Source organism: Mustelus asterias, chromosome 29 (genome assembly GCF_964213995.1).
Source record: "Mustelus asterias chromosome 29, sMusAst1.hap1.1, whole genome shotgun sequence".
Lineage (NCBI taxonomy): Eukaryota > Metazoa > Chordata > Chondrichthyes > Carcharhiniformes > Triakidae > Mustelus > Mustelus asterias.
In genome coordinates, this window is record NC_135829.1 from 23,690,672 (window position 1) to 23,718,654 (window position 27,983).

Consider the following 27,983-nt stretch of genomic DNA (forward strand, 5'->3'; position numbering starts at 1 on the left):
CAATCTCCGCTGCCTGGGCTCAATCTCCGCTGCCTGGGCTCAATCTCCGCTGCCTGGGCTCAATCTCCGCTGCCTGGGCTCAATCTCCGCTGCCTGGGCTCAATCTCCGCTGCCTGGGCTCAATCTCAGTTGCCTGGGCTCAATCTCAGTTGCCTGGGCTCAATCTCCGTTGCCTGGGCTCAATCTCCGTTGCCTGGGCTCAATCTCCGTTGCCTGGGCTCAATCTCCGTTGCCTGGGCTCAATCTCCGTTGCCTGGGCTCAATCTCCGTTGCCTGGGCTCAATCTCCGTTGCCTGGGCTCAATCTCCGTTGCCTGGGCTCAATCTCAGTTGCCTGGGCTCAATCTCCGCTGCCTGGGCTCAATCTCCGCTGCCTGGGCTCAATCTCCGCTGCCTGGGCTCAATCTCCGCTGCCTGGGCTCAATCTCCGCTGCCTGGGCTCAATCTCCGCTGCCTGGGCTCATCTCGCTGCTGGCCCATCTCGTTGCCTGGCTCAATCTCAGTTGCCTGGGCTCAATCTCAGTTGCCTGGGCTCAATCTCCGTTGCCTGGGCTCAATCTCCGTTGCCTGGGCTCAATCTCAGTTGCCTGGGCTCAATCTCCGTTGCCTGGGCTCAATCTCCGTTGCCTGGGCTCAATCTCCGTTGCCTGGGCTCAATCTCAGTTGCCTGGGCTCAATCTCAGTTGCCTGGGCTCAATCTCAGTTGCCTGGGCTCAATCTCAGTTGCCTGGGCTCAATCCCAGTTGCCTGGGCTCAATCCCAGTTGCCTGGGCTCAATCCCAGTTGCCTGGGCTCAATCCCAGTTGCCTGGGCTCAATCCCAGTTGCCTGGGCTCAATCCCAGTTGCCTGGGCTCAATCCCAGTTGCCTGGGCTCAATCCCAGTTGCCTGGGCTCAATCCCAGTTGCCTGGGCTCAATCCCAGTTGCCTGGGCTCAATCCCAGTTGCCTGGGCTCAATCCCAGTTGCCTGGGCTCAATCCCAGTTGCCTGGGCTCAATCCCAGTTGCCTGGGCTCAATCCCAGTTGCCTGGGCTCAATCCCAGTTGCCTGGGCTCAATCCCAGTTGCCTGGGCTCAATCCCAGTTGCCTGGGCTCAATCTCGGCAGTTGCCTGGGCTCAATCCCAGTTGCCTGGGCTCAATCCCAGTTGCCTGGGCTCAATCCCAGTTGCCTGGGCTCAATCCCAGTTGCCTGGGCTCAATCCCAGTTGCCTGGGCTCAATCCCAGTTGCCTGGGCTCAATCCCAGTTGCCTGGGCTCAATCCCAGTTGCCTGGGCTCAATCCCAGTTGCCTGGGCTCAATCTCCGTTGCCTGGGCTCAATCTCCGTTGCCTGGGCTCAATCTCCGTTGCCTGGGCTCAATCTCCGTTGCCTGGGCTCAATCTCAGTTGCCTGGGCTCAATCTCAGTTGCCTGGGCTCAATCTCAGTTGCCTGGGCTCAATCTCAGTTGCCTGGGCTCAATCTCCGTTGCCTGGGCTCAATCTCCGTTGCCTGGGCTCAATCTCCGTTGCCTGGGCTCAATCTCCGTTGCCTGGGCTCAATCTCCGTTGCCTGGGCTCAATCTCCGTTGCCTGGGCTCAATCTCCGTTGCCTGGGCTCAATCTCCGTTGCCTGGGCTCAATCTCCGTTGCCTGGGCTCAATCTCCGTTGCCTGGGCTCAATCTCCGTTGCCTGGGCTCAATCTCCGTTGCCTGGGCTCAATCTCAGTTGCCTGGGCTCAATCTCAGTTGCCTGGGCTCAATCTCAGTTGCCTGGGCTCAATCTCAGTTGCCTGGGCTCAATCTCAGTTGCCTGGGCTCAATCTCAGTTGCCTGGGCTCAATCTCAGTTGCCTGGGCTCAATCTCAGTTGCCTGGGCTCAATCTCAGTTGCCTGGGCTCAATCTCAGTTGCCTGGGCTCAATCTCAGTTGCCTGGGCTCAATCTCAGTTGCCTGGGCTCAATCTCAGTTGCCTGGGCTCAATCTCAGTTGCCTGGGCTCAATCTCAGTTGCCTGGGCTCAATCCCAGTTGCCTGGGCTCAATTCCTGGCTCAATCCAGTTGCCTGGGCTCAATCCCAGTTGCCTGGGCTCAATCCCAGTTGCCTGGGCTCAATCCCAGTTGCCTGGGCTCAATCCCAGTTGCCTGGGCTCAATCCCAGTTGCCTGGGCTCAATCCCAGTTGCCTGGGCTCAATCCCAGTTGCCTGGGCTCAATCCCAGTTGCCTGGGCTCAATCCCAGTTGCCTGGGCTCAATCCCAGTTGCCTGGGCTCAATCCCAGTTGCCTGGGCTCAATCCAGTTGCCTGGGCTCAATCCCAGTTGCCTGGGCTCAATCCCAGTTGCCTGGGCTCAATCCCAGTTGCCTGGGCTCAATCCCAGTTGCCTGGGCTCAATCCCAGTTGCCTGGGCTCAATCCCAGTTGCCTGGGCTCAATCCCAGTTGCCTGGGCTCAATCCCAGTTGCCTGGGCTCAAATCTCAGTTGCCTGGGCTCAATCTCAGTTGCCTGGGCTCAATCTCAGTTGCCTGGGCTCAATCTCAGTTGCCTGGGCTCAATCTCAGTTGCCTGGGCTCAATCTCAGTTGCCTGGGCTCAATCTCAGTTGCCTGGGCTCAATCTCCGTTGCCTGGGCTCAATCTCAGTTGCCTGGGCTCAATCTCCGTTGCCTGGGCTCAATCTCAGTTGCCTGGGCTCAATCTCAGTTGCCTGGGCTCAATCTCAGTTGCCTGGGCTCAATCTCAGTTGCCTGGGCTCAATCTCAGTTGCCTGGGCTCAATCTCAGTTGCCTGGGCTCAATCTCAGTTGCCTGGGCTCAATCTCAGTTGCCTGGGCTCAATCTCAGTTGCCTGGGCTCAATCTCAGTTGCCTGGGCTCAATCTCAGTTGCCTGGGCTCAATCTCAGTTGCCTGGGCTCAATCTCCGTTGCCTGGGCTCAATCTCCGTTGCCTGGGCTCAATCTCCGTTGCCTGGGCTCAATCTCCGTTGCCTGGGCTCAATCTCCGTTGCCTGGGCTCAATCTCCGTTGCCTGGGCTCAATCTCCGTTGCCTGGGCTCAATCTCCGTTGCCTGGGCTCAATCTCCGTTGCCTGGGCTCAATCTCCGTTGCCTGGGCTCAATCTCCGTTGCCTGGGCTCAATCTCCGTTGCCTGGGCTCAATCTCCGTTGCCTGGGCTCAATCTCCGTTGCCTGGGCTCAATCTCCGTTGCCTGGGCTCAATCTCCGTTGCCTGGGCTCAATCTCCGTTGCCTGGGCTCAATCTCCGTTGCCTGGGCTCAATCTCCGTTGCCTGGGCTCAATCTCCGTTGCCTGGGCTCAATCTCCGTTGCCTGGGCTCAATCTCCGTTGCCTGGGCTCAATCTCCGTTGCCTGGGCTCAATCTCCGTTGCCTGGGCTCAATCTCCGTTGCCTGGGCTCAATCTCCGTTGCCTGGGCTCAATCTCCGTTGCCTGGGCTCAATCTCCGTTGCCTGGGCTCAATCTCCGTTGCCTGGGCTCAATCTCCGTTGCCTGGGCTCAATCTCCGTTGCCTGGGCTCAATCTCCGTTGCCTGGGCTCAATCTCCGTTGCCTGGGCTCAATCTCCGTTGCCTGGGCTCAATCTCCGTTGCCTGGGCTCAATCTCCGTTGCCTGGGCTCAATCTCCGTTGCCTGGGCTCAATCTCAGTTGCCTGGGCTCAATCTCAGTTGCCTGGGCTCAATCTCAGTTGCCTGGGCTCAATCTCAGTTGCCTGGGCTCAATCTCAGTTGCCTGGGCTCAATCTCAGTTGCCTGGGCTCAATCTCAGTTGCCTGGGCTCAATCTCAGTTGCCTGGGCTCAATCTCAGTTGCCTGGGCTCAATCTCAGTTGCCTGGGCTCAATCTCAGTTGCCTGGGCTCAATCTCAGTTGCCTGGGCTCAATCTCAGTTGCCTGGGCTCAATCTCAGTTCTTTGGGCTCAATCTCAGTTCTTTGGGTTCAATCTCAGTTCTTTGGGTTCAATCTCAGTTCTTTGGGTTCAATCTCAGTTCTTTGGGTTCAATCTCAGTTCTTTGGGTTCAATCTCAGTTCTTTGGGTTCAATCTCAGTTCTTTGGGTTCAATCTCAGTTCTTTGGGTTCAATCTCAGTTCTTTGGGTTCAATCTCAGTTCTTTGGGTTCAATCTCAGTTCTTTGGGTTTAATCTCAGTTCTTTGGGTTTAATCTCAGTTCTTTGGGTTTAATCTCAGTTATTCGGGTTTAATCTCAATTTTAGAGTCTCCCACCCTCCCCCCTCCTCTAACCTAAAAAAAAAGGATTCGGAGTGAGAGCAGGTAAGCTTTTTCTTTTTTTTTCTCTCTCTTTCGTTTCTTAGTAAGGGAAGTTAGCAGGGATGTCAGTGCGGGCAGTGCAATGTTCCTCCTGTGGGATGTTCGAGACGAGGGACATCATTAGTGTCCCAGCTCAGTACACCTGCAGGAAGTGCATCCAATTCCAGCTCCTTGAAGACCGTGTTAGGGATCTGGAGCTGAACTTCGGATCATTCGGGAGGCAGAGGTGGTCATAGATAGAAACTTCAGGGATGTAGTTACTCCGAAGAATGAAGATAGATGGGTGACGGTGAGAGGGGCTGGGAGGATGCAGTCAGTACAGGGATCCCCAGTGGCCGTTCCCCTCGGCAACAAGTATACCGCTTTGGATACTGTTTGGGGCGGGGAGGGGGGGTGCTACCAGTGGTAAGCCACGGTGACCGGATCTCCAGCACTGAGTCCGTCCCTATGGCTCAGAAGGGAAGGGGGGAGAACAGGAGAGCAATAGTCATTGGGGACTCGACAGTCAGAGGGACAGATAGGAGGTTCTGTGGCAGCGAAAGAGACTCACGGATGGTATGTTGCCTCCCGGGTGCCAGGGTCCGTGACGTCTCGGACTGTGTTTCCAGGATCCTTAAGGGGGAGGGGGAATAGTCACAAGTTGTGGTACACATCAGTACCAACGAGATAGGTAAGAGAAGGGACGGGGATTTAAAACAGTAATTTAGGGAGCTCGGGTGCAAGCTGAGAGCCAGGATAAACCATGTTGTCATCTCTGGTTTGTTGCCAGTGCCACGGGCTAGCGAGTTGAAGAACAGGGAGAGAGTGCAGATAAACACATGGTGCAAGGATGGTGTAGGAGGGAGGGTTTCAGTTACATGGATAGTTGGAACACATTCTGGGGGAGGTGGGACCTGTACAAACAGGACGGTTTGCACCTCAACCAGAGGGGCACCAATACCCTGGGAGGGAAATTTGCTGCGGCTCTTCGGCAGGGTTTAAACTAAGTTGTCAGGGGGATGGGAAAACGAGCTGTAGTCCAGAAGCCAGTGTTGAGTGTAGTGAGGTACTGAGGAGGTTATCAAGGTCGCAGGAGTGTAGCAACAGACAGGAAGGTGGGTTGAAGTGTGTCTACTTCAATGCAAGGAGCATCCGGAATAAGGTAGGCGAACTTGAAGCGTGGATTGGTATTTGGGACTACGATGTTGTGGCCATTACGGAGACATGGTTAGAACAGGGACAGGAATGGTTGTTGGAATGCAGTAAACTGTGTGCAAACTCCACACAGACAGTGACCCAAGGCCAGAATCGAACCCATGTCCCTGGCACTGTGAGGGAGCAATGTTAACCACTGTGCATCTCAGCTGAAATTTCAGTACAATATTAAAGGAGGGTTATTTTTTTTTACTATTTCCTGGGATGTGGGCGCTGCTGGCAAGGCCAACATTTGTTACCCATCTCTCAGTACCTTTGAACTGGGTAGCTTGCTAGCTCCACTTTCAGTAAGAGTAGGGAAGGTGGTAAAAGATGTGGAGGAGTAGCATTGTTAATCAAGGATAGTTTAACGGCTGCTGAAAGGCAGTTCGAGGGGGATCTGCCTACAGAGGTAATATTGGCTGAAGTTAGAAATAGGAAAGGAGCGGTCACATTGTTGGGGATTTTCTATAGGCCCCCAAATAGTAATAGAGATGTGGAGGAAGAAATTGCGAAGCAGATTATGGATAGGTGTGAAGGTCACAGGGTAGTTGTCATGGGTGACTTTAACTTTCCAAACATTGATTGGAACCTTTATAGGTCGAATAGTTCGGATGGGGCAGTTTTTGTACAGTGTGTGCAGGAGGGTTTCCTGACACAATATGTGGAAAGGTCGACAAGAGGTGGGGCCACATTGGACTTGGTACTGGGTAATGAACCGGGCCAAGTGTTAGATTTGGCTGTGGGAGGGCACTTTGGAGATAGTGACCATAATTCGGTGTCTTTCATTATTGCAATGGAGGGGGATAGGGCCTTACGGCAGGGCAAGGTTTATAATTGGGGGAGAGGTAATTATGATGCGATTAGGCAAGAATTAGGGAGCATAAGATAGGAACAGAAACTGTCAGGGAAAGGCACAAATGAAAAGTGGAGCTTGTTCAAGAAACAAATACTGAGTGTCCTTGATAGGTATGTCCCTGTCAGGCAGGGAGGAAATGGCCGAGTGAGGGAACCATGGTTCACAAAAGAGGTTGAATGTCTTGTCAAGAGGAAGAAGAAAGCATATGTAAGGATGAGAAAACAAGGTTCAGTTGGGTCGCTTGAGCGTTACAAGGTAGCAAGGAATGAGCTAAAAAAAAGGGCTTAGGAGAGCTAGGAGGGGGCAAGAGAAGTCCTCGGCGGGTCGGATCAAGGAAAGCCCCAAGGCTTTTTACTCTTATGTGAGAAATAAAAGAATGACCAGGGTGAGATTAATTCCGGTCAAGGATAGTAGTGGGAACTTGTGCATGGAGTCAAAAGAGATAGGAGAGGCGATGAATGAATACTTTTCTTCAGTGTTCACCAAGGAGAGGGACCATGTTTTTGAGGATGAGAATGGGATACAGGCTGATAGGCTGGAGGAGGTAGATGTTCTGAAGGAAGGTGTATTAGCAATTTTGAAAAACCTGAGGATCGATAAATCCCCTGGGCCAGATGGGATATATCCTAGGATTCTTTGGGAGGCAAGGGATGAGATTGCAGAGCCTTTGGCTTTGATCTTTGGGTCCTCACTGTCCACGAGGATAGTGCCAGAGGACTGGAGAGTGGCGAATGTTGTTCCTCTGTTCAAGAAAGGAAATAGGAATGACCCTGGTAATTATAGGCCGGTTAGTCTTACTTCGGTGGTCGGTAAGTTAATGGAAAAGGTCCTGAGGGATAGGATTTATGACCATTTGGAAAGATGCAGCTTAATCCGTGATAGTCAGCACGGATTTGTGAAGGGTAAGTCTTGCCTCACAAATTTGATTGAATTCTTTGAGGAGTAGTGTAGATGAAGGTAGAGCAGTTGATGTCGTATACATGGATTTTAGTAAGGCGTTTGATAAGGTTCCCCATGGTTCCCCATGAAGAAAGTAAGGAGGTGTGGGATAGAGGGAAAGTTGGCCGATTGGATAAGTAACTGGCTATCTCAAAGAAGACAGAGGGTGGTGGTGAATGGAAAATTTTCAGACTGGAGACCAGTTACCAGCGGTGTACCACAGGGATCAGTGCTGGGTCCTCTGCTATTTGTGATTTTTATCAATGACTTGGAGGAGGGGGCTGAAGGGTGGGTCAGTAAATTTGCAGATGACACCAAGATTGGTGGAGTAGCGGATGAGGTGGAGGGCTATTGTAGGCTGCAAAGTGACATTGATAGGATGCAGAGCTGGGCCGAAAAATGGCAGATGGAGTTTAACCCTGATAAGTGCGAGGTGATTCATTTTGGTAGGACAAATTTGAATGCGGATTACAGGGTCAACGGCAGGGTTCTGAGGAATGTGGAGGAACAGAGAGATCTTGGGGTTCATATCCACAGATCTCTGCAGGTTGCCACTCAAGTGGATAGAGCCGTGAAGAAGGCCTATAGTGTGTTAGCGTTTATTAACATGGGGTTGGAGTTTAAGAGCCGTGGGGTTATGCTGCAACTGTACAGGACCTTGGTGAGACCACATTTGGAATATTGTGTGCAGTTCTGGTCATCTCACTATAAGAAGGATGTGGAAGCATTGGAGAGAGTGCAGAGATGATTTACCAGGATGCTGCCTGGTTTGGAGGGTAGGTCTTATGAGGAAAGGTTGAGGGAGCTAGGGCTTTTCTCTTTAGAGTGGAGGAGGATGAGAGGTGACTTAATAGAGGTTTATAAGATGATAAGGGGGATAGAGTGGACGTTCAGAGACTATTTCCTCGGGTGAATGTAGCTGTTACTAGGGGGCATAACTATAAGGCTCATGGTGGGAGATATAGGAGGGATGTACGAGGTAGGTTCTTTACTCAGAGAGTGGTTGGGGTATGGAATGGACTGTCTGCAGTGATAGTGGAATCAGACACTTTAGGAAATTTCAAGCGATTATTGGATAGACACATGGAGCACACCAGAATGATAGGGAGTGGGATAGCTTGATCTTGGTTTTGGACAAAGCTCGGCACAACATCGAGGGCCGAAGGGCCTGTACTGTTCTGTACTGTTCTATGTTCTATGAAAAGCTGGTCCAGCCGTCAAGTCTCACCAGAACTTCAGTCAGCTAGACTTTTCGAACTTCAGACTAACGCAACCATTCTCAGGAGCACACTAATGATTTAAACAGAACTCTATAAACCTCAGAAACAGTGGCAGCTTTATGAAAACCTCAACACCAACTTCAATAACACTCGACCATCTTTAGCAGAATTGATCTTCTGATGACTGATCTTCCATCTCACCTCCACTTTCCCACTTGTTGCACTGGCTATTTGTTTCTCCATACCTTTCTGTGCCTTTTTTGCCATTTTATCGGTTTTTGTGAACTTTTGCTCTTTCAATTACTTTTCCTTGATTCGCTTACATAGCACGTACTTTTTTTTTACAAAATTGCAAAAAATACCCAACAGGGTGGGTGTCAAATCCACCGATTCCTTTACCTGTTGCTCTTCTCATTTAACAACCAATCATTTTCTCGAAGGGAAAAACAGTATCCACAGGTAAACTAACCACTGATTAGAACTCTTAGTAGCAATAAAATGAGCCAACAGATCGTAACCGGGCAGGGTGGGGTTTGAGAGGGCTTGCAGATGACAGTTAGGATGGCATTGACAGAAACCTCTTGTACACAACGCGCTGCATTACAAGATCTGAAAAGGAAAGCAGCCTCAGTGATTGTATCATTTTCCCCATGGCAGGAGTCTACATTTGCCACATACTCTCCTGATATGAGGGTGAAACCAAACATGAAGCATAAGTGATCGTGCACAGGACCGATTCTTCACCTTCACTGAGAAGATGAAAGAGAAGAGAGTGGTGAAAGTGGATTTATTTAAACTACAGCAGTTGCTGGCTTGAAGATGAAACATTTGAAAGGTTGCAAAAGATTGTGTCAGCTGGCTTCATTGGGGTGTTTGCTGAACTTTACAGATAAACATTCCAAACTGGACTTCACAATAGAATGAGTTCCCGCCTCCAGCTGATGATCTTGCATCAGTGTTCTGACCTGAGCTGAAATGTTAACTCTGTTTCTCACTCCACAGATGCTTCCAGAGCAGCTGAGTATTTCCAGCATTTTTTCATGTTATTTCAGACTTTCAACATTTGCAGTATTTTAATTTTTGTAAAAGTTTACAATAAATGTTTCACTCACTTTCTGGGACTGATTTATCCTCCTCTTCACCCTTCTTCTTGGATTCTTTTCTTCCCCACAATCCACTGAACCAGCCCCCGCTCTGCTTCTCTGATCCCTTCTTCCCCAGCATCTTGTGTCCTGATCTAATCACCTGAGAACAAAAACAAAATATTCATGAGTGGGTCATTAAAATGTACAATTAATACTAAATCATGGCTCCTCCTGCTCTGCCCAAGACCGCAAGAAACTACAAAGGGTTGTGAATGAAGCCCAATCCATCACGCAAACCAGCCTCCCATCCATTGACTCTGTCTACACTTCCCAGCGCCTCGGAAAAGCAGCCAGCACAATCAAGGACCCCACGCACCCTGGACATTCTCTCTTCCACCTTCTTCCATTGGGAAAAAGATACTAAAGTCTGAGGTCACGTACCAACCGACTCAAGAACAGCTTCTTCCCTGCTGCCATCAGACTTTTGAATGGATCCACTTTATATTAAGCTGATCTTTCTCTACACCCTAGCTATGTGCATAGATCCCTGAAAGTTGGCACCCAGGTTGATAGGGTTGTTAAGAAGGCGTACGGTGTATTCGCTTTTATTGGTAGAGGGATTGAGTTTCGGAGCCAGGAGGTCATGTTGCAACTGTACAAAACTCTGGTGCGGCCGCATTTGGAGTATTGCGTACAGTTCTGGTCGCCGCATTATAGGAAGGATGTGGAAGTGTTGGAAAGGGTGCAGAGGAGATTTACCAGGATGTTGCCTGGTATGGTGGGAAAATCGTATGAGGAAAGGCTGAGGGGCTTGAGGTTGTTTTCGTTAGAGAGAAGAAGGTTAAGAGGTGACTTAACAGAGGCATACAAGATGATCAGAGGATTAGATAGGGTGGATAGTGAGGGCCTTTTTCCTCGGATGGTGATGGCTAACACTAGGGGACATAGCTTTAAATTGAGGGGTGATAGATATAGGACAGATGTTAGAGGTAGGTTCTTTACTCAGAGAGTAGTATGGGCGTGGAATGCCCTGCCTGCAACAGTAGTGGACTCGCCAACATTAAGAGCATTCAAATGGTTATTGGATAAACATATGGATGATATTGGAATAGTGTAGGTTAGATGGACTTTAGATTGGTTTCACTGGTCGGCGCAACATCGAGGGCGGAAGGGCCTGTACTGGGCTGTAATGTTCTATGTTCTATGACTGTAGCACTACATTCTGCACCCTCTCCTTTCCTTCTCTATGAATGATATGCTTTGTCGGTATAGCGTGCAAGAAAAAAATACTTTGCATCGTTTACTAATAGATGTGACAATAAATATAATAAAATCGATGTTCAGAGTTACCTCAACATGTGCCTGTTGTCTTGCTAACGTGATGTTGAAAATATCCAGTGATTTCTCCAGGATCTGAAAAGGAAACAAAATAAGTTAAAAATATACAATAAGAAGTGCAATTTAAAAGAACAGAACATTTTGAACTATAATGGCACCTCCTTGCTGAATTTGAAGGAACTACTGAAAGTTGGGGGGTCCTCCTCATGTACTGGCTAACATTTATCCCTCAAGTAATACCACAATCTTAGTGTTGTCTGGGGGATTTTAGGCACACAAATTGGCTGCTGCAGTGCCTCTGTTATCACAGTGATTACCTTTCAAAAGTAATTCATCCAGTGAGAAACATGATATAAAGACATTTGTGGGGTCGCACAGTAGTTAGCACTGCTGCCTCACAGCGCCAGGGACCTGGGTTCAATTCTGGCCTTGGGTGACAGTCTATGTGGAGTCTGCACATTCTCCCTGCATCTGCATGGGTTTCCTCTGGGTGCTCCCGTTTCCTCCCACAGTCCAAAGGTGCGCAGCCATGTAAAATTGCCCCTTCGTGTCCCGATGTGTGTAGATCAGCCATGGTAAATGCGCGAGGTTACAGGCTAGAGGGGAGGGGAGGGATGCTCCTTCAGAGGGTCGGTGCAGGCTCGATGGGCCAAATGGCCTCTTTCTGTACTACAGGGATTCTATGGCTCTATTCTATTTAAGATAGAAAAGAGGGAGGCAATTCAAACAGAGAGGATAAAGTCAAAATTCCAGCCCAGATGGATTGCATCTTAAAAAGAGCACATCAAAAAACATTTCGGAAACTGGCGCGAGAGACATGATTACTTGTACAGATACACAAATTAGAAAGACGAGGCCACTCAGCCCCTCGAGTCTGCTCTGCCATTCAACAAGATTATGGCTGAACTGATCTTAACCTCAATTTCACATTCCTGCATCAGTCCAATGCCCTTTCAGCCCATTGCTTATCAAGAATCTATCCATCTCTCCTGTATAAACATTTGAGGATTCTGCCTCCACCACCTTTTGAGGAAATGAGTTCTAAACCCCCAAGAGAAAAAAAAATCCTCACCTCTGTCTTAAATGGGTGACCCCCTATTTAGAAACAGCCACCTCCAGTCCTGGATTCTCTCATCCTTTTCACATCAATCTGTCAAGTCCCCTCAGGATCTTAAAGGTTCAAATCAAGTCGCATCTTACTCTTCTAAACTTCAGCGGAGACCAGCCTGGCCTATCCAGCCTTTCCTCATAAGCCCAAACTGTCGCTGAACAGCCTCTAAAGCATTTATATACTTCCTTCAAAAAGGAGGCCAATACTGCCTGTAGTCTACACTTCCCCCTGCCCCAGGAAAGCAGCCAGCATAATCAAGGACCCCACGCACCCTGGACATATTCTCTTCCACCTTCTTCCGTCAGGAAAAAGAAACAAAAGTCTGAAAACATGTACCAACTGGCTCAAGAACAGCTTCTTCCCTGCTGCCATCAGACTTTTAAACGGTCCCATCATACATTAAACTGATCTTTCTCTTCACCCAATCTCTAAGTGCAACACTATATTCTGCCCCCTCTCCTTTTCTTCTCTCCGATGTACTCTATGAATGGTATGTTTTGTCTGTACAGCATGCAAGAAACAATACTTTTCACTGTATCCCAACACGTGACAAGAAATCAAATCAAAAAAGAAGCCAGTCACTAAAATCACAGTTCTTTCAAACTAATTAATGATTCAGAGGTATATTTTTCACATCACGAATCACAGTCACAAATTCTTAGCAATGTTAAACTTTCGAGTTTAATTGCTTCGAATTGCTTTAAAAATTATCTTTACCTGAAGTTGTTTCAATACTTCTTCAGGAAGTTTAGTCTGCGTCAGTTTGCTTTTATAAGCCACTTTGTAAGCCTTCAGATTTTGTCTGTGGCTTTTGATGTTTTCCCAAGACCACATGCGACATTTTCTCCGTACATGAACTTGCAGAATTCCTGCGATCGCATATTGCCACCTAAGACAAGGCAAATTATTAACTCATGGCAACAGGAAAATAAAAAGTCAAATGTCACTGACAAGCCATGCATTGGCAAGGGAAATAGGAATGGCACCCTGGTGACATAGTAAGAAGTTTAACAACACCAGGTGAAAGTCCAACAGGTTTATTTGGTAGCAAAAGCCACACAAGCTTTCGGAGCCTTAAGCCCCTTCTTCAGGTGAGTGGGAATTCTGTTCACAAACAGGGCATATAAAGACACAAACTCAATTTACAGAATAATGGTTGGAATGCAAATACTTACAGCTAATCAAGTCTTTAAGATACAAACAATGTGAGTGGAGAGAGCAACAAGACAGGCTAAAGAGATGTGTATTGTCTCCAGACAGGACAGTCATACTCTGGTGACATACCAGGGTGGTTTCCTGAGTAAGGGACTAACGGGCATTATTTGGTCGCACTGAGCGAAGGGGAAGGGAATGGTGACTTGCACGTTGCTCTCACGGTGCCTGATCCATTAGCAACGCCAACACTGAGTGACAGGACAGTAAAGGCTTTGCTTTCCAGTTCTTATTTCCCTTTCAGTGACAAAAGTACCTCAAAAATTAGAGATATAATTTTTGCTGGGGTGAGTCAACTTAATTACTTGTTACCGAAAGAAAAAATTCAACAAAAATAAATAAACCATGATCCTGAATTATTTCCCTGTTTCAACAGCAAATAATGTTCACCTGTTCCGAGAGTAATACAAACACATCATCTGTTGCAGAGTATTTTTGCTCTGCGAGGGTCATTGGGGGCAGCATTTGCGTCTCAGTCATAAGGATATGGGTTCAAGAGGCCCGAGCACATAATCCGGGCTCGCACTCCAGTGTAGTCCTGCGAGAGTGCTGCATTGCCAGAGGCACACTCTTTTGGATAACATGTTAAAAACAAGGACCCTCTGCTCTCTCATTGAATAGAATGGAATAGAATCCTACAGTACAGAAGGAGGCCATTCAGCCCATCGAGTGTGCACCTACCACAATCCCACCCAGGCCCTATCCCCATAACCCCATGTATTTACCATAGCTAGTCCCCTTGACACTGAGGGGAAATTTAGCATAGTAAATCAACCTAATCCGCACATCTTTGGACTGTGGGAGGAAACCGGGACACCCGGAGGAAACCCACGCAGACACTGGGAGAATGTGCAAACTCCATACAGACGGTGACCCAAGCTGGGAATCAAACCCGGGTCCCTGGCGCTGTGAGGCAGCAGTGCCACACTGTGCCACCAGGTAGATGTAAAAGATCACACAGCACCATTTTAAATGAAGAACAGGAAGGGTCTCCATCAGTATCACTAAAAAACAGATTTTGATTGCCATCACATTGCTTTTCGAAGGAACTTGCTGTAATGTTTCCTCCACTGCAACAGTAACTACACTTCACAAAGTGCTTCATTAGCAGTGAGGTGCTTTGGAACATCCTAGTGGATGGCCAGTGGGGTACCACAGCGATCAGTGCTGGGCCCCAGCTGTTCACAATATATATAAATGATCTAGATGAAGAAACCAAAAGTAACATTTCCAAGTTTGCTGACGGAACTGGGCAGAGTTGTGAATTGAGGAGGATGCAAGGATGCTTCAAGGTGATTTAGATAAGTCGAGTGAGTGAGCAAATACAAAGCAGATGCAATACAACTTGGCTAAATGTGAAGATATACACTTCAGTGTGAAAACCAGAACGGAAGAGTATCATTTAAATGGTACTATATTGTGGATGTATAAAGGGATCTGGGTGTCCTTGTACACCAGTCAATGAAAGTGAAGAGGCAGGTGCAGCAAACAATTAGGAAGGCAAATGGTTTTTATTGCACGAGGATTTGAGTTCAGAAGTAGGGACGTCTTACTACAGCTATACAGGGCCTTGGTGAGACCAACTGCAATTATTGCATGCAGTTTTGGTCTCCCTACCCAAGAAAGAATATACTTGCCATAGAGGGCGTGCAGAGGAAGGTTCACGAGGCTGATACTGGGGTTGATGGGACTGTCCTATGAGGAGAGATTTGTTTGACTGGGCCTGTATTCACTGGAATGTAGAAGGGTGAGAGCAGATCGGATTCCAAGGTATAAAATGGGGGCCCAGTCTCAGGATATAAGATAGATCACTTAGGACTGAGATCGGGAAAACTGTCTTCGCTCAAAGGGTGGTGAACCTGTGAAATTCTCTCCCATAAAAGGCAGTGGAGGCCAAGTCACTGAATGTATTAAAGAAAGAGATAGATTTTTTAGATTTTAATGGCATCAAGGGTTTTGGCGAGAAAGTGGGAATATGGCATTGAGATTAAGGATCAGCCTTGATCTTATTGAACAGTGGAGCAGGCTCGAAGGACTGAATGGCCTAATCCTGGTCCTGGCTCTTACGTTTCCCTGTTTCTACCCTGCAGTTGTGAAAAGTGCGACTTCAGATGAAAAGCAAACACACAGGTTACATTATAGGTGCACATGATACAGCCACATAAGCTTGGCCCAAAGCAAATGCACCACTGGCTGTGGTCGGTCCACCAGAGTGGAAATCACAGGTTCAATTTGTGGCAAGTTATCAAATTTCAGCAACAGGACAGCAGTGAGTCAGTTATGTGCCTCTTGGTGGAGGGGATATAAAAGGAGTGAAGCCAGAGAGCTGAAGGAAGAAAAACATGCCATCAAATTGAAAATTCACAGGCAAATCTTAATAACTTACCACTTAGTGGCATTTTTGTGCAGGGGTACATCAGGCTTGTATTTTCTATAAGGTGCGTTTCTCACCATATAGTCCACAGATTCCAACAGATCTATAATACTGAGATACTGGAAATGTAGAGAATTGTCAGTGCACACATGGCTACAAATCTACAGGTAATTTGTCTTTTAGTTGCCTGGAAGATCCTAGCTGAAGAGCAGAGACTAGAAAATTATCAAATTATTTGTATTATCTGCCTATAATCCTAATGTTCTGGCTTGGACTGACAGGTCATTTATCCAATAACAGCCAGTGCCAACCATACCAACTACACCAAGACAAAACAGCATTTTGTATCTCTGAAGGGGGGGGGGGAAAGAGAACAGAATTGTGCAGCATAGATGGAAACCATTGACTCCATCACACCTGTACTAGCTCACTGAAAGAGCTATTCAGTTGTTCTCATTTTCCTGTCCTTTCCTATAGCCATAGTCATAGTGCTTTACAGCATTGAAACAGGCCCTTTGGCCCAAGCTGTCCGTGCTGCCTTTCTATTTTTAAACCGTTTAGCTAGTCCCAATTGCCCGCGTTCGGCCCATATCCCCATTTCTTGTTGTTAAGAAGGCGTACAGTGTGTTAGATTTTATTGGTAGAGGGATTGAGTTTCGGAGCCATGATGTCATGTTGCAGCCGTACAAAACTCTGGTGCGGCCGCACTTGGAGTATTGCGTACAGTTCTGGTCGCCGCATTATAGGAAGGATGTGGAAACATTGGAAAGGGTGCAGAGATTTACCAGGATGTTGCCTGGTATGGTGGGAAGGTCTTATGAGGAAAGGCTGAGTGACTTGAGGCTGTTTTCGTTAGAGAGAAGAAGGTTAAGAGGTGACTTAATAGAGGCATACAAGATGATCAGAGGATCAGATAGGGTGGACAGTGAGCGCCTTTTTCCTCGGTTGGTGATGGCTAGCACAAGGGGACATAGCTTTAAATTGAGGGGTGAGAGATATAGGACAGATGTCAGAGGTAGGTTCTTTACTCAGAGAGAGTAGTAAGGGCATGGAATGCCCTGCCTGCAACAGTAGTGGACTCGTCAACATTAAGGGCATTTAAATGGTCATTGGATAAACATATGGATGATATTGGAATAGTGTGGGTTAGATGGGCTTTAGATTGGTTTCACAGGTCTGCACAACATTGAGGGCCAAAGGGCCTGTACTGCGCTGTAATATTCTCTGTTCTATGTACCCATCTAACTGTCTAAATTTGGGCAAGGTGAATTTTGATGGAATTAGACAGGAGCTTGCAACGGTTGGAGTAGCTTGTTTGAGGGCAAAGGGACCTCCAGCAAGTGGGAGGCATTCAAAAGTGAAATAGTTAGAGTTCGCACCGACAATTCTTTTAAAAGACAAAATTGTACCCGCCCTTCAATTTCTCCCCGTCAATCGTATTCTCGTTTCAAAGGGATTAATGAATCTTCTTCCACCACCCTTTCATGTAATGCATTTCCCAATAACAACTTACTGTGACAAAAAAAGAGTTTTATCTTTCTTCTAGTTCTTTTGTCAATTACCTCTAAATATAAACTCTTCTGTCACTGGAAACAGTTTTTCTGTATCTACATCAGAAACTTTCAGCACTTTGTTCATATCTATTAAATCTCCCCTTACTGGAGGAGAGAAAACCCAGCGTCACAAATCTCTCCACGTAACTAGTTCCACATCTCTGACACTGTTCTAGGAAATCTTCTCTGTATACTCTCTCAAGACTTCAAGCCAGATGTCCATTTTGGGCAGAAAACTCCAGTTGGGGACAAACCAGTAATTCGCAACTGTTTTGCTAGGTCAGACTTTGCAGAGAATTGCTTTCTTCGCCAATATGATGTATAAGAACTGAAAGCGAAGAAATACTTTTAAAAATGAGATTGCAGGAAAGGAAATATCAGGCCATTCACCTGCTGTGTGTGTGGGAAGGAATTCACTCATTCATCCCACCTGCTGAGACACAAAGGCACTCACACCAATGAGAGACCCTTTAAATGCTCTGACTGTGGGAGCTGCTTCAAAACTGCTGCGGACCCGATGAACCATGAGCACATTCACACTGAAGAGAGACCTTTCAGCTGCTCACACTTCACAGAGGTTTAGAAGGTCATCCGCACTGCAAAGAGTTCACACTGGGGAGAGGCCGTCCACCTGCTGTGTGTGGGGGAAGGGTTTCAATGAGTTACGCAATCGGCAGACACACCGGTGACTTCACACTGGGGAGTGGTCATTCACCTGCGGTGAGAGTGCAAAGGGATTCACTTGGTCATCCCGCCTGCAGAGACACCAGCGAGTAGAAAGGAAAAAATAAAAAGTTAAAATAAAAAGTAGACAGTCAACATCTTTTCCCACAGGTAGGGGAGTCTAAAACTAGAGGGCATAGGTTTATGGTGAATTGGGAGAGATGCAAAAGGGTCCAGACGGGCAATTCTTTCCACACAGAGGGTGGAGAGAGACAGTAGTAGGGGCGGGTACAATTTTGTCTTTTAAAAAGCATTGAGACAGTAAGATGGGTGTGGAGGGATATGGACCAAACATGGGCAATTGGGACTAGCTTAATGGTAAAAACTGGGCGGCATGGACAAATTGGGCCGAAGGGCCTGTTTCCATGCTGTAAACCTCTATGACTTTATTTCACCCCTCAATTTTAAAAATAAATGAACACTGACTGAGAAAAAATGTGATTCAGATTTTTAAGTCTATTGAAAGCATGCACCACTTCCAAATGTCCTTAGGGTAATGAAGCCCATGGCTTTGTTACCGTCAGACCTGACGATTCCAACGCACACCTGGTTCGCCTCTAACGATCTATCCTCTGTGAACTGCAGGTCACCAAAACTCTGTAGTACTTACTTACTGAATACCTGACACCAATTCCCAATGACCTATCAACCCAGTGCTCACTGACCTACACTGGCAAGCAACATGTTGATTTTAGAATTCTCATCTGGTTTTCAAATTCTTCCATGGTCTCACTCCTCCCCTTTTCTGTAATCTCTTCCCATGACCCATGCACTCATCTAACTGTGACAATTGCTCCGTAATGGTTGCCTCTGCCCTCAGTTGCTGGGCCCCGAGTTCCAGAATACCCTCCCAAAACTCTCTTACCCTCTTTCCTGTTTTAAGACATGCATTAAGCATATCCCTTTGACCAAAGGTTTGGTGCAAAGATCACCTTGCGGTTGTGGTTTGGTGTCAAACTTTGCTTTACAACACTGAAGTGCTCAGGGATACTTTATGACATAAAGTGTGTTTTGAAACACAAATTATTGATATGGTAATACATAAAGACAATGGAGAAAGGCTGGACGTCCAGAAGTTTTACTTTTCTCCAGGGTTAATAACTTAGGGAACATAATTTCACAGAAGGCAATAAGGGCTGTTTCTTCACAGTCCTTCAAGACACAATTCAATGCGTTTCTGCAAAACAGAATAATCAGAGCAGCTGCAAGGCCAGGGCAATTTATCCTTCTAAATAAGTTTTTCAGTGATTCTGGAACTTGGCCAAATGCCCAAAAGAGATTTTGACAGACTCTCTGGAAAGATCATAAGAAGAGGTTTAACAACACCAGGTTAAAGTCCAACAGGTTTATTTGGTAGCAAAAGCCACACAAGCTTTCGAGGCTCTGAGCCCCTTCTTCAGGTGAGTGGGAATTCTGTTCACAAACAGAACTTATAAGACACAGACTCAATTTACATGAATAATGGTTGGAATGCGAATACTTACAACTAATCCAGTCTTTAAGAAACAAAACAATGGGAGTGGAGAGAGCATCAAGACAGGCTAAAAAGATGTGTATTGTCTCCAGACAAGACAGCCAGTGAAACTCTGCAGGTCACTGGCTGTCTTGTCTGGAGACAATACACATCTTTTTAGCCTGTCTTGATGCTCTCTCCACTCCCATTGTTTTGTTTCTTAAAGACTGGATTAGTTGTAAGTATTCGCATTCCAACCATTATTCATGTAAATTGAGTCTGTGTCTTATAAGTTCTGTTTGTGAACAGAATTCCCACTCACCTGAAGAAGGGGCTCAGAGCCTCGAAAGCTTGTGTGGCTTTTGCTACCAAATAAACCTGTTGGACTTTAACCTGGTGTTGTTAAACTTCTTACTGTGTTTACCCCAGTCCAACGCCGGCATCTCCACATCAAGATCATAAGACACAGGAATAAGAATAGGCCGTTCGGCCCTCGAGCCTGCTCCGCCATTCAATAGGACCGTGGCTGACCCAACATTCCTCATATCCTTTTTCCTGTAACCCTTGATTCCCTTACTGATCAAAAATCTAAGCTAAATATAGAAGAATCATAGAATCATAGAAACCCTACAGTGCAGAAGGAGGCCATTCGGCCCATCGAGTCTGCACCGACCACAATCCCACCCAGGCCCTACCCCCACATATTTACCCGCTAATCCCACTAACCTACGCATCTCAGGACTCTAAGGGGCAATTTTTAACCTGGCCAATCAACCTAACCCGCACATCTTTGGACTGTGGGAGGAAACCGGAGCACCCGGAGGAAACCCACGCAGACACGAGGAGAATGTGCAAACTCCACACAGACAGTGACCCAAGCCGGGAATCGAACCCGGGACCCTGGAGCTGTGAAGCAGCAGTGCTAACCACTGTGCTACCGTGCCGCCGCATGAAATATGCTCAAGAATCTGCCCCCACAGCTCTCTGTGGCAAGGAGTTCCAAAGATGCACAACCCTCAGGGAAGAAATTCCTCCTCATCTCAGTCTTAAATTGGTGCCCCTTTGTTTTGAGACTACACCCTCTGATCCTAGACCCTCACATGAGCAGAAACATCCTCTCAGCCTTTAACCTCTCAAACCCCTTAAGAATATGCTTCAATGAGATCATCTCTCATTCTTCTCAAGCCAAGTGAGTAGAGTCCCAACCTATTTAACCTTTCCTCATAAGACAATCCCTCCATCCCGAGGATCCTAGTGAACCTTCTCTAAACTGCCTCCAATGAAATAATATCTTTCCTTAAATAAGAGTACCAAAACTGCTCACAAGTGCTTCAGATGTGGTCTCACCAGTACCTTGTACAGCTGCAGCAAGACTTGCCTATTCTTATACTCCAACCTCAAAGAGCCAACAGTCCATTACCTGCTGCACCTGTGTGTTAGCTTCCTGCGTTGTGTGCACAGGTATCCCCCAAGTCCCTTTATGTTGCCGCTTTCTGCATTTTTTCTCGATTTAAATAATATTCTTTTAAATCATGTTCTTTTGTACTCCCAACATGACAACTTCATTTTCCACATCATACTTCATTTGCTAACTTTTTGCCTACTTACTTAACCTATCAATATATCTTCGTGAACTATTTGTGTCCCTCTCGCAACTTGCCTTTCCACCTATTTTTGTGTTGTCTGCAAATTTGGCAACAGTACATTTGCTTCCTTCCTTCCTCCAAGTCATTAACATATATTGTAAACAGTTGCGGTGCCAGCACTCGTCCCTGTGGAACCCCACTGGTTACAGGTCACCAAACTGAAAAAGAACCGCTTATCCCCACTCGCTGATTTTTCTGTTCCTTGGAAAGCCTGGGGGCAGGGAGGCAATGAATGGGAATAGTACATGGCAATGAAGTCAGCCAAAAAGGGTAGAGACAAACACATATGGATCTGGCATCATTTCTCATCTCATCATATCGTCATAATAGTTGCAATTCTATTACAGCAATACTCGCAGTACCATATAATTGTGTAATAGCAGACAGCCCCTCAGTCTGGCTGACTTGTTCAGGAAAATAACCACAAAATGACTTCACCGTGGGAAAAGTACTTCTCATCAATCTTTCAGCACCAGCCATCTTTTGTGAAATAAATTGTGTGGTAGCCTGGTGCTGCAATAGTCAAACAACAGCAAAATGGAGGACAACAACCTTACCTGAGGTTTAGTCATCTCTATGTCAATGCTCTGCACTTCCATGTCCAGATTTATTTTGGGTGAGTTCAATTCAGTTTCAGCGTACGGATTGATGCAAAGTTTCGCAGATGCCGATATTGGTTTAAAAACTTTAATACAAAACACACAATTCAGCATTACTAATGATCCAAAGATCTACGCAACATAGGAATCCCTGCAGTGCAGGAGGCGGCCATTCGGCCCATCGAGTCTGCATCGACTCTTCGCAAGAGAATCTTATCCAGGCCTACCTAACATGAATTGCGTTTCCTCCCACAGTCCAAAGAAGTGCTTTTCTAATTCTAAATTGCCCCTTACTGTCGGGGGACTAGCTAGAGTAAATGCATGGGTTATGGGGATAGGGCCTGGGTGAGATTGTGGTCGGTGCAAAGTCGATGGGCCGAATGGCCTCCTTCTGCACTGTAGGATTCGATGATGAATCAACTTTTAAATTAAATCCAGTTTTCCCTTTGAAAGCTTCAGCAAGTTACTGCAGCAGTTTTTTTAAAATTAAAAGGGCAATTCAAAATACATGTCATGATTAACCTAACATGTTAATTGTGGTTCCAAAATTTCAAAAGAGAATATAGAGGATTTAAGGAATAAGGCATTCAAATGCATGGGTAAAAAGTCATGAAAGCCACTTGCAGTGTTAACCATTCAAAATAAAACACTCAGGAACTATTGGTCTTATTCACACATGTAAGCCCTAAAGTACAACAAGCAAAGAGATCAAATCTGAATTCTGTCATACTTTGTTACCAAGAATAGTCAAATGATCATATATATAGAAAATGGGATTCAAAGAATTATACAGCACAGGAGGCTATTCAGCCCACTGTACTCATGCCAGCTCTTCAAAAAAGCTACCTATTAGTTCCACTTCCTGTCTCTTTCACATAACCCTGAAATTTGTATACCATTGAAGTTTGATTCAATTACATTTTGAAGGTTATTATTGAATCTACTTCCATCATCCTTTCGGGCAGTGCATCGAGATCATCGCAACATCCTGTATAGAAAAATTCTCCTAATCTCATCTCCGGCTCTTTTGCCAATGACCTTAAGCTTGTGTCTTCTGCCCCTGTCACTGGAAACTTTTCCCTATCTACTCCATCAAAACCATTCATGATTATGAACCTCTCTACCAAATCTCCCCATATTTGTCTTCGCTTTAAGGAGAATAATCCCAGCTTCTCTGGTCTCTCCACACTAAGTCATACCTCCGAGCCCCAACACCATTGTGCACTCTGTCAGCCCCTGATATCCCTCCAAATGTATCGAGCCCAGAATTGGACACAATATTCCAGCTCAGTCCTAACCAATGATTGATAAAGGTGAGGATAACTTCCTTGCTTTCGCACTCTGTGCATCTATTAATAATCCATGGAACCCATATGCTGAATTTGCCCAGCCACATTCAAAGATATCAGTATGTATTATTGTGGTCCGTGTAAAACTACCATTCAGTTAATATTGCCTCACCTCGCTCTTCCAACATGGATCCCAACTGAAATTCACCCTTCAGGTTTCACACCCACCCTCAATTATAAGTATTGCCAAAATATTCAACAACCCTCAACCCATTGCTCTCGCTACAACAACCCACACTCGGGTGTCATTTGCTGTCACATGTATGCTCTCAACCGCTCTCCTCTATCTCAGAGCTGCCCTGGGTCCACAGTTTCATTTCACCCTTCATCTCATTGTGTGCTTTAACACAACTTGTTCTTTCTCTCCTTTCAGGTGTGATGAAACACAAGCTTCAACAACTCTTGGATTTCTCGGCCTTTTGGCTCAGATCAAGTGTAAATCTGGTCTTGACCAATGAGGTTATTCTGACACTTCACCTGAAGCAAATTTTTAAAAGCCAGCTGGGCCTTTTGGCTAAGATGAAGCTCAGATCAAGCCCGGGAGGGGGTGTAATGCCTCATCCTGTTAGCTTAGATCTTGCTTGATCATGCCCAAGATGGGAGGTATGGCCTGTCTTGTCAGCTTGGATTTGTTTTGAATTGGATTTTTGACTGGGAATAAAGTACCAAGAGGTACACAAAAAAAAACTCTTGGATACCAATGCTTCTCGTTCTTCCTCCTTACTTTCCTCTGACCTCAATCTCTTCTTCCAACGTCAACACTTGCCATGACTCTCAAAGCTCTTTGACCTTCCCCTCTCTGACCCCGAATGATCCATATGTCATTCCCTTATGCTTCCCTCAACTTCAGCAGCATACCAAGCCCTTAATGCTTTACCTTTGCTTCCGTGATCACTTCTTTAACCAGGAGTCTGCCCCTGTTCAGCAGACCCTTACAGCAGTTTTTAGAATTCTTCCTCCAGCTGAACACCACTCTCTAGCCTCTTACCCTCTCTACATCTTTCATTGAGAACTCATCATGATAAAGTTTAAGCCTATATTCGTATCACAAGTAGGTTTGTATTAACAATGCGATGAAGTTAACGTGAAAATCCCCCAGTCGCCTCACTCCGGCGCCTGTTCGGGTACACTGAGGGAGACCGGAGGAAACCCACGCAGACATGGGGAAAACGTGCAGACTCCACACAGACAATGACCCAAGCTGGGAATCGAACCCAGGTCCCTGGTGCCATGAGGCAGCAGTGCCACCCTTGACATCATTGACAGCTGGGACAGTTGAATGTAAAAGTAGGCAAGTCTTGTGAAGGAATGTTTTGTGAAGGAATGAGGGTCAAATAATGTGGAATTGATATAGATTATTCGGTTAAATTTACTTTGGGTGAACTCACAGACATATTTTAACAGGAGTCAAAACTAGTTTGTGAAACAACAGGGTTAATTCCCTTCACAACAATGTGCGTTCACTGATAAGAAATGCACACACCTAAAAAACGGTATTCTATCGTTCTTGACATTACACTGCCACAGAAACAAACAATGCCAGCGCTGATAACAAAAACAGAAATCAGATAAAAGGCCTCAAACTTCTGCTGAACACTGAGCACAGACTAAGCAATACTGACAAACGTGACTGGTACCAAAGGTCCAGTTTTCAGGGATAAATTCAAAATAACATTCCCCAGAAACTGAACAGACACTCTCATTATAACAGATGCCCAAATATGGGATATTTCATAGGGGTGATCTTTGATTGATATTCCAAAGAAACATTAATTATAAGACAACAAAATTTGTTGTAAATATCTCAACCCAAACTCAAATAATTTCAAACTTGTTACTGTTTAGAATAGGTCAGAAAACTGATATGAAGCGACTGAGTCTCTCACATTCAGGGATTCAAGATAATCGCACTTTAATATTTGACGGCTATCTTTCCTTATCTTCCTTCTTTTATAAATACTACATTTGTAACATGAGCATGGGGCGGCACAGTGGTTAGCACTGCTGCTTCACAGCGCCAGGGGCCCGGGTTCAATTCCCAGCTTGGGTCACTGTCTGTGTGGAGTCTGCATATTCTCCCCATGTCTGAGGGGCCTTCCTACGGGTGCTCCGGTTTCCTCCCACAGTCCAAAAGACGTGCTGGTTAGGTGCGTTGGCCATGATAAATTCTCTCTCTGTGTACCCGAACAGGTCCCTGAGTGTGGCGACCAGGGGATTTTCAGTGTTAATGTAAGACTACTTGAACACTAATAATAAACTTTAAATTTCAGATATTGTATAATAACTAGTTTTTTTTCAGCATTTATGTAATTTTGCGATTTATGCTTTTCATTTAACCATCAACTTACATGTTTTCTTATTATAATAAATTTGTGCACACTTAAACCGTCTCATTTAGTCTTCTGAACTAAAGACTTACAAACACAATTCATACTCCTTTTTGATGTGAGAATATTTACAGAGGAGCTTCACTTGATCCCTTATCATATTCTGGAAAATTACAATCCAGCGAAATACTAACAGAAATTAAGGCTAATGGGAGCAAGGTAACAATCCCCAGTGATTCGTTTCCTTTGGGTGGACGTGTCCTTGAGCCTGGCTCCTTCTGGCAAAGTTGAGGGCAGGTAATCAGGAGGTACAGCTGATCTCGAATAGCGAGGGGGCATGGAATGAACTTTAATCAAGGGTACAGGATCAGGTTCCTCCATCACTGCACAATATTGCCATACTAGGTTTCTGTAAGAAAGGTAATTAAATGGAAAGAGGGTGGCCACAACCTGCTGTCATCAGAAAGATTTTATACTGCTGTTTATTTCAAATTTCCCTCTGCCTGGAGAGGCCATTTTAACATTCAGAGATACTACCAGGTTTTTCTCATGAATTCCCCTCTCTCCCTGTGCAGTAAAAATATTTGAGTGTTTGGAGTAGGTGTTACCAGAAGACGGCCAGTTGGGTGAATCAGGGGTGAGAGATGTGCAGGGCCGGGAGGGATGAGCGGTGAGCTAACAGAGATGCAAGTGTGCTTGGATCCTCTGCTGATTTAAAGGACTGTGTTGTGCTCTTGAATAGGCTTTACAGCTGATGGGAGCAGGCCTAAATAAATCAGCAGAAATAACTAAGTATTAGGCAATCAGACCAAGTTTAAGCACTGACAGGTCCCAAAGGGACTATCAGCTTGGATTCCCTTGGAGTTCAATCCGCTGAAATGCAACTTCTGTATTAAGCGTCAGTGGGCTACTCAGAAGTTGCAGTTCTGTGGAGGCCATCAATAGCCGCAAACATCTCAGCAGTCGCTGCTGGTGGGACCGCAAGACTCGGGCCTATATGTTTTTTCCTACAATGAAAATTCTCCCTGCAGCGCAGGCCACTTGAATGGCACATCATCTCCTAGCCTGAACATTCACACCCTCCAACACCAGCACAATGTGGCTTCATTGAGCACCACCTACAGAATCTATTGAAGCAACGTTTCTTTAGCAATACCTTTCAAGTCGGCTCGTCACCACTTAGGTCAAGAGCAGCAGGTGTATGGGAACACCACCACTACTTTCCAAGGTCTCCACTGAGTCCCACGCCATCCTAACTTGAGCAAACTGCCTTTCCTTCACCATCATTGGGTCAAAGCTATGGCACTCCCCACCTAACAGAACTGTGGGAGCACCTTCAACATGAAAACTCACATTTTAAGATGGCGGCTCACCACCACCTTCTCAGGGCAACTCGGAATGGGCAACAAGTGCTAACCTTTCCAGGGACACCCACATTCCATGAATATATTTTTAAAAACTGACTGGTGTTGCACACTGATATAAAAATGATAACACTTACTGTAGTCATGATTTTTGGGTTCATCAGCACTTGAAGCTATTCCTCCTTTCAGCTGTGCCTATTGGACAAATCACACGCAGAGAGTCAATTCCTGAGACAAAAATAATGCTGCATAATTAAAGACCAATACATTTTCCTGAAACATTTTTGAAATGAGATTTGCTCAAAGAGCGAGATGTTGTGCTCAAGTGTCACACAGGAATAAAAACATTACGAACAGCATAGTATAATCATAGAATCCCTACAGTACAGAAGGAGACCATTCAACCCATCGAGTCTGTACTGATCACAATCCCAACCAGGCCCTATCCCGTAACCCTATCCCATAACCGTTTGCCCTGCTAATCCACCTGACACCAAGGGTCAATTTAGCATGGCCAATCCACGTAACCCGCACATCTTTGGACTGTGGGAGGAAAACGGAGCACCCGGAGGAAACCCACGCAGGTGCGGAGAGAACGTGCAAGCTCCACACAGATAGTGACCCGAGGCCGGAATCGAATATGGGTCCCTGGCGCTGTGGGGCAGCAATGCTAACCACTGCGCCACCATGACGCCCCTGGTGTAACATACCCCTATTGTAACATGCATTGGAGCACTTAACAACCTTAACAGTCCTATTTAAATGCAGGTTGGTGTTTGGAGCTTTTTTTAAACTTTGTGTCTGCTCTAACTCCTGGTTTGTGACGTGCCTTTTCTCAATCTTTGCAAGAGCCCATTTAACCTGCACATTATTCAGCTTGTTTTTGAATATTATCCATTAGCAGACCAGCAATTCAGCTACCCCTTTTTCCAAACAATTAATACAGGCTAGAATCCCTTTCATGTCGGCTTGGTGGGACAGTGGTTAGCACTGCTACCTCACAGCGCCAGGGACCCAGGTTCAATCCCAGCCTTGGGTCACGGTGTGGAGTTTGCACGTTCTCCCCATGTCTGCGTGGGTTTCCTCCAGGTGCTCCCGTTTCCTCCCACAGTCCAAAGATGTGTGCGTTAGATGGATTGGCCATGCTAAATTGACCCTTAGTGGCAGGGGGGCTAGCAGGGTAAATACATCGAGTTACGGGGACAGGGCGTGGGTGGGATTGTTGCCGGTGCAGACTCGATAGGCCGAATGGTCTCCTTCTGCACTGTCGGGATTCTATGATGTTGTGACAAGGATAGGAAATGGAGGAAAATACAAAAAAATCTCATACAGGACAGTGCTTTTAACAGTGCACACATGAAACTATAATAAATCTTTAATTCTTTGAAATCAGCAAAATGA

At 46.2% G+C, this 27,983-nt stretch overlaps 1 protein-coding gene across 4 annotated transcripts in view; it reads right to left on the minus strand.

Annotated features, from left to right (window-relative positions):
- vps13c (vacuolar protein sorting 13 homolog C) overlaps positions 1 to 27,983 on the minus strand; it is a 339,816-nt gene that overhangs the window by 253,889 nt on the left and 57,944 nt on the right. For all 4 annotated transcript variants that reach the window (XM_078200207.1, XM_078200204.1, XM_078200205.1 and 1 more), the window contains 6 exons: positions 26,720 to 26,777; positions 21,501 to 21,628; positions 15,581 to 15,687; positions 12,700 to 12,871; positions 10,884 to 10,946; positions 9,561 to 9,693 (listed from right to left, as the gene is read on the minus strand). In XM_078200207.1, coding sequence (XP_078056333.1) covers positions 9,561 to 9,693; positions 10,884 to 10,946; positions 12,700 to 12,871; positions 15,581 to 15,687; positions 21,501 to 21,628; positions 26,720 to 26,777 — 661 coding nt within the window. The remainder of the gene's footprint in view (positions 1 to 9,560; positions 9,694 to 10,883; positions 10,947 to 12,699; positions 12,872 to 15,580; positions 15,688 to 21,500; positions 21,629 to 26,719; positions 26,778 to 27,983) is intronic.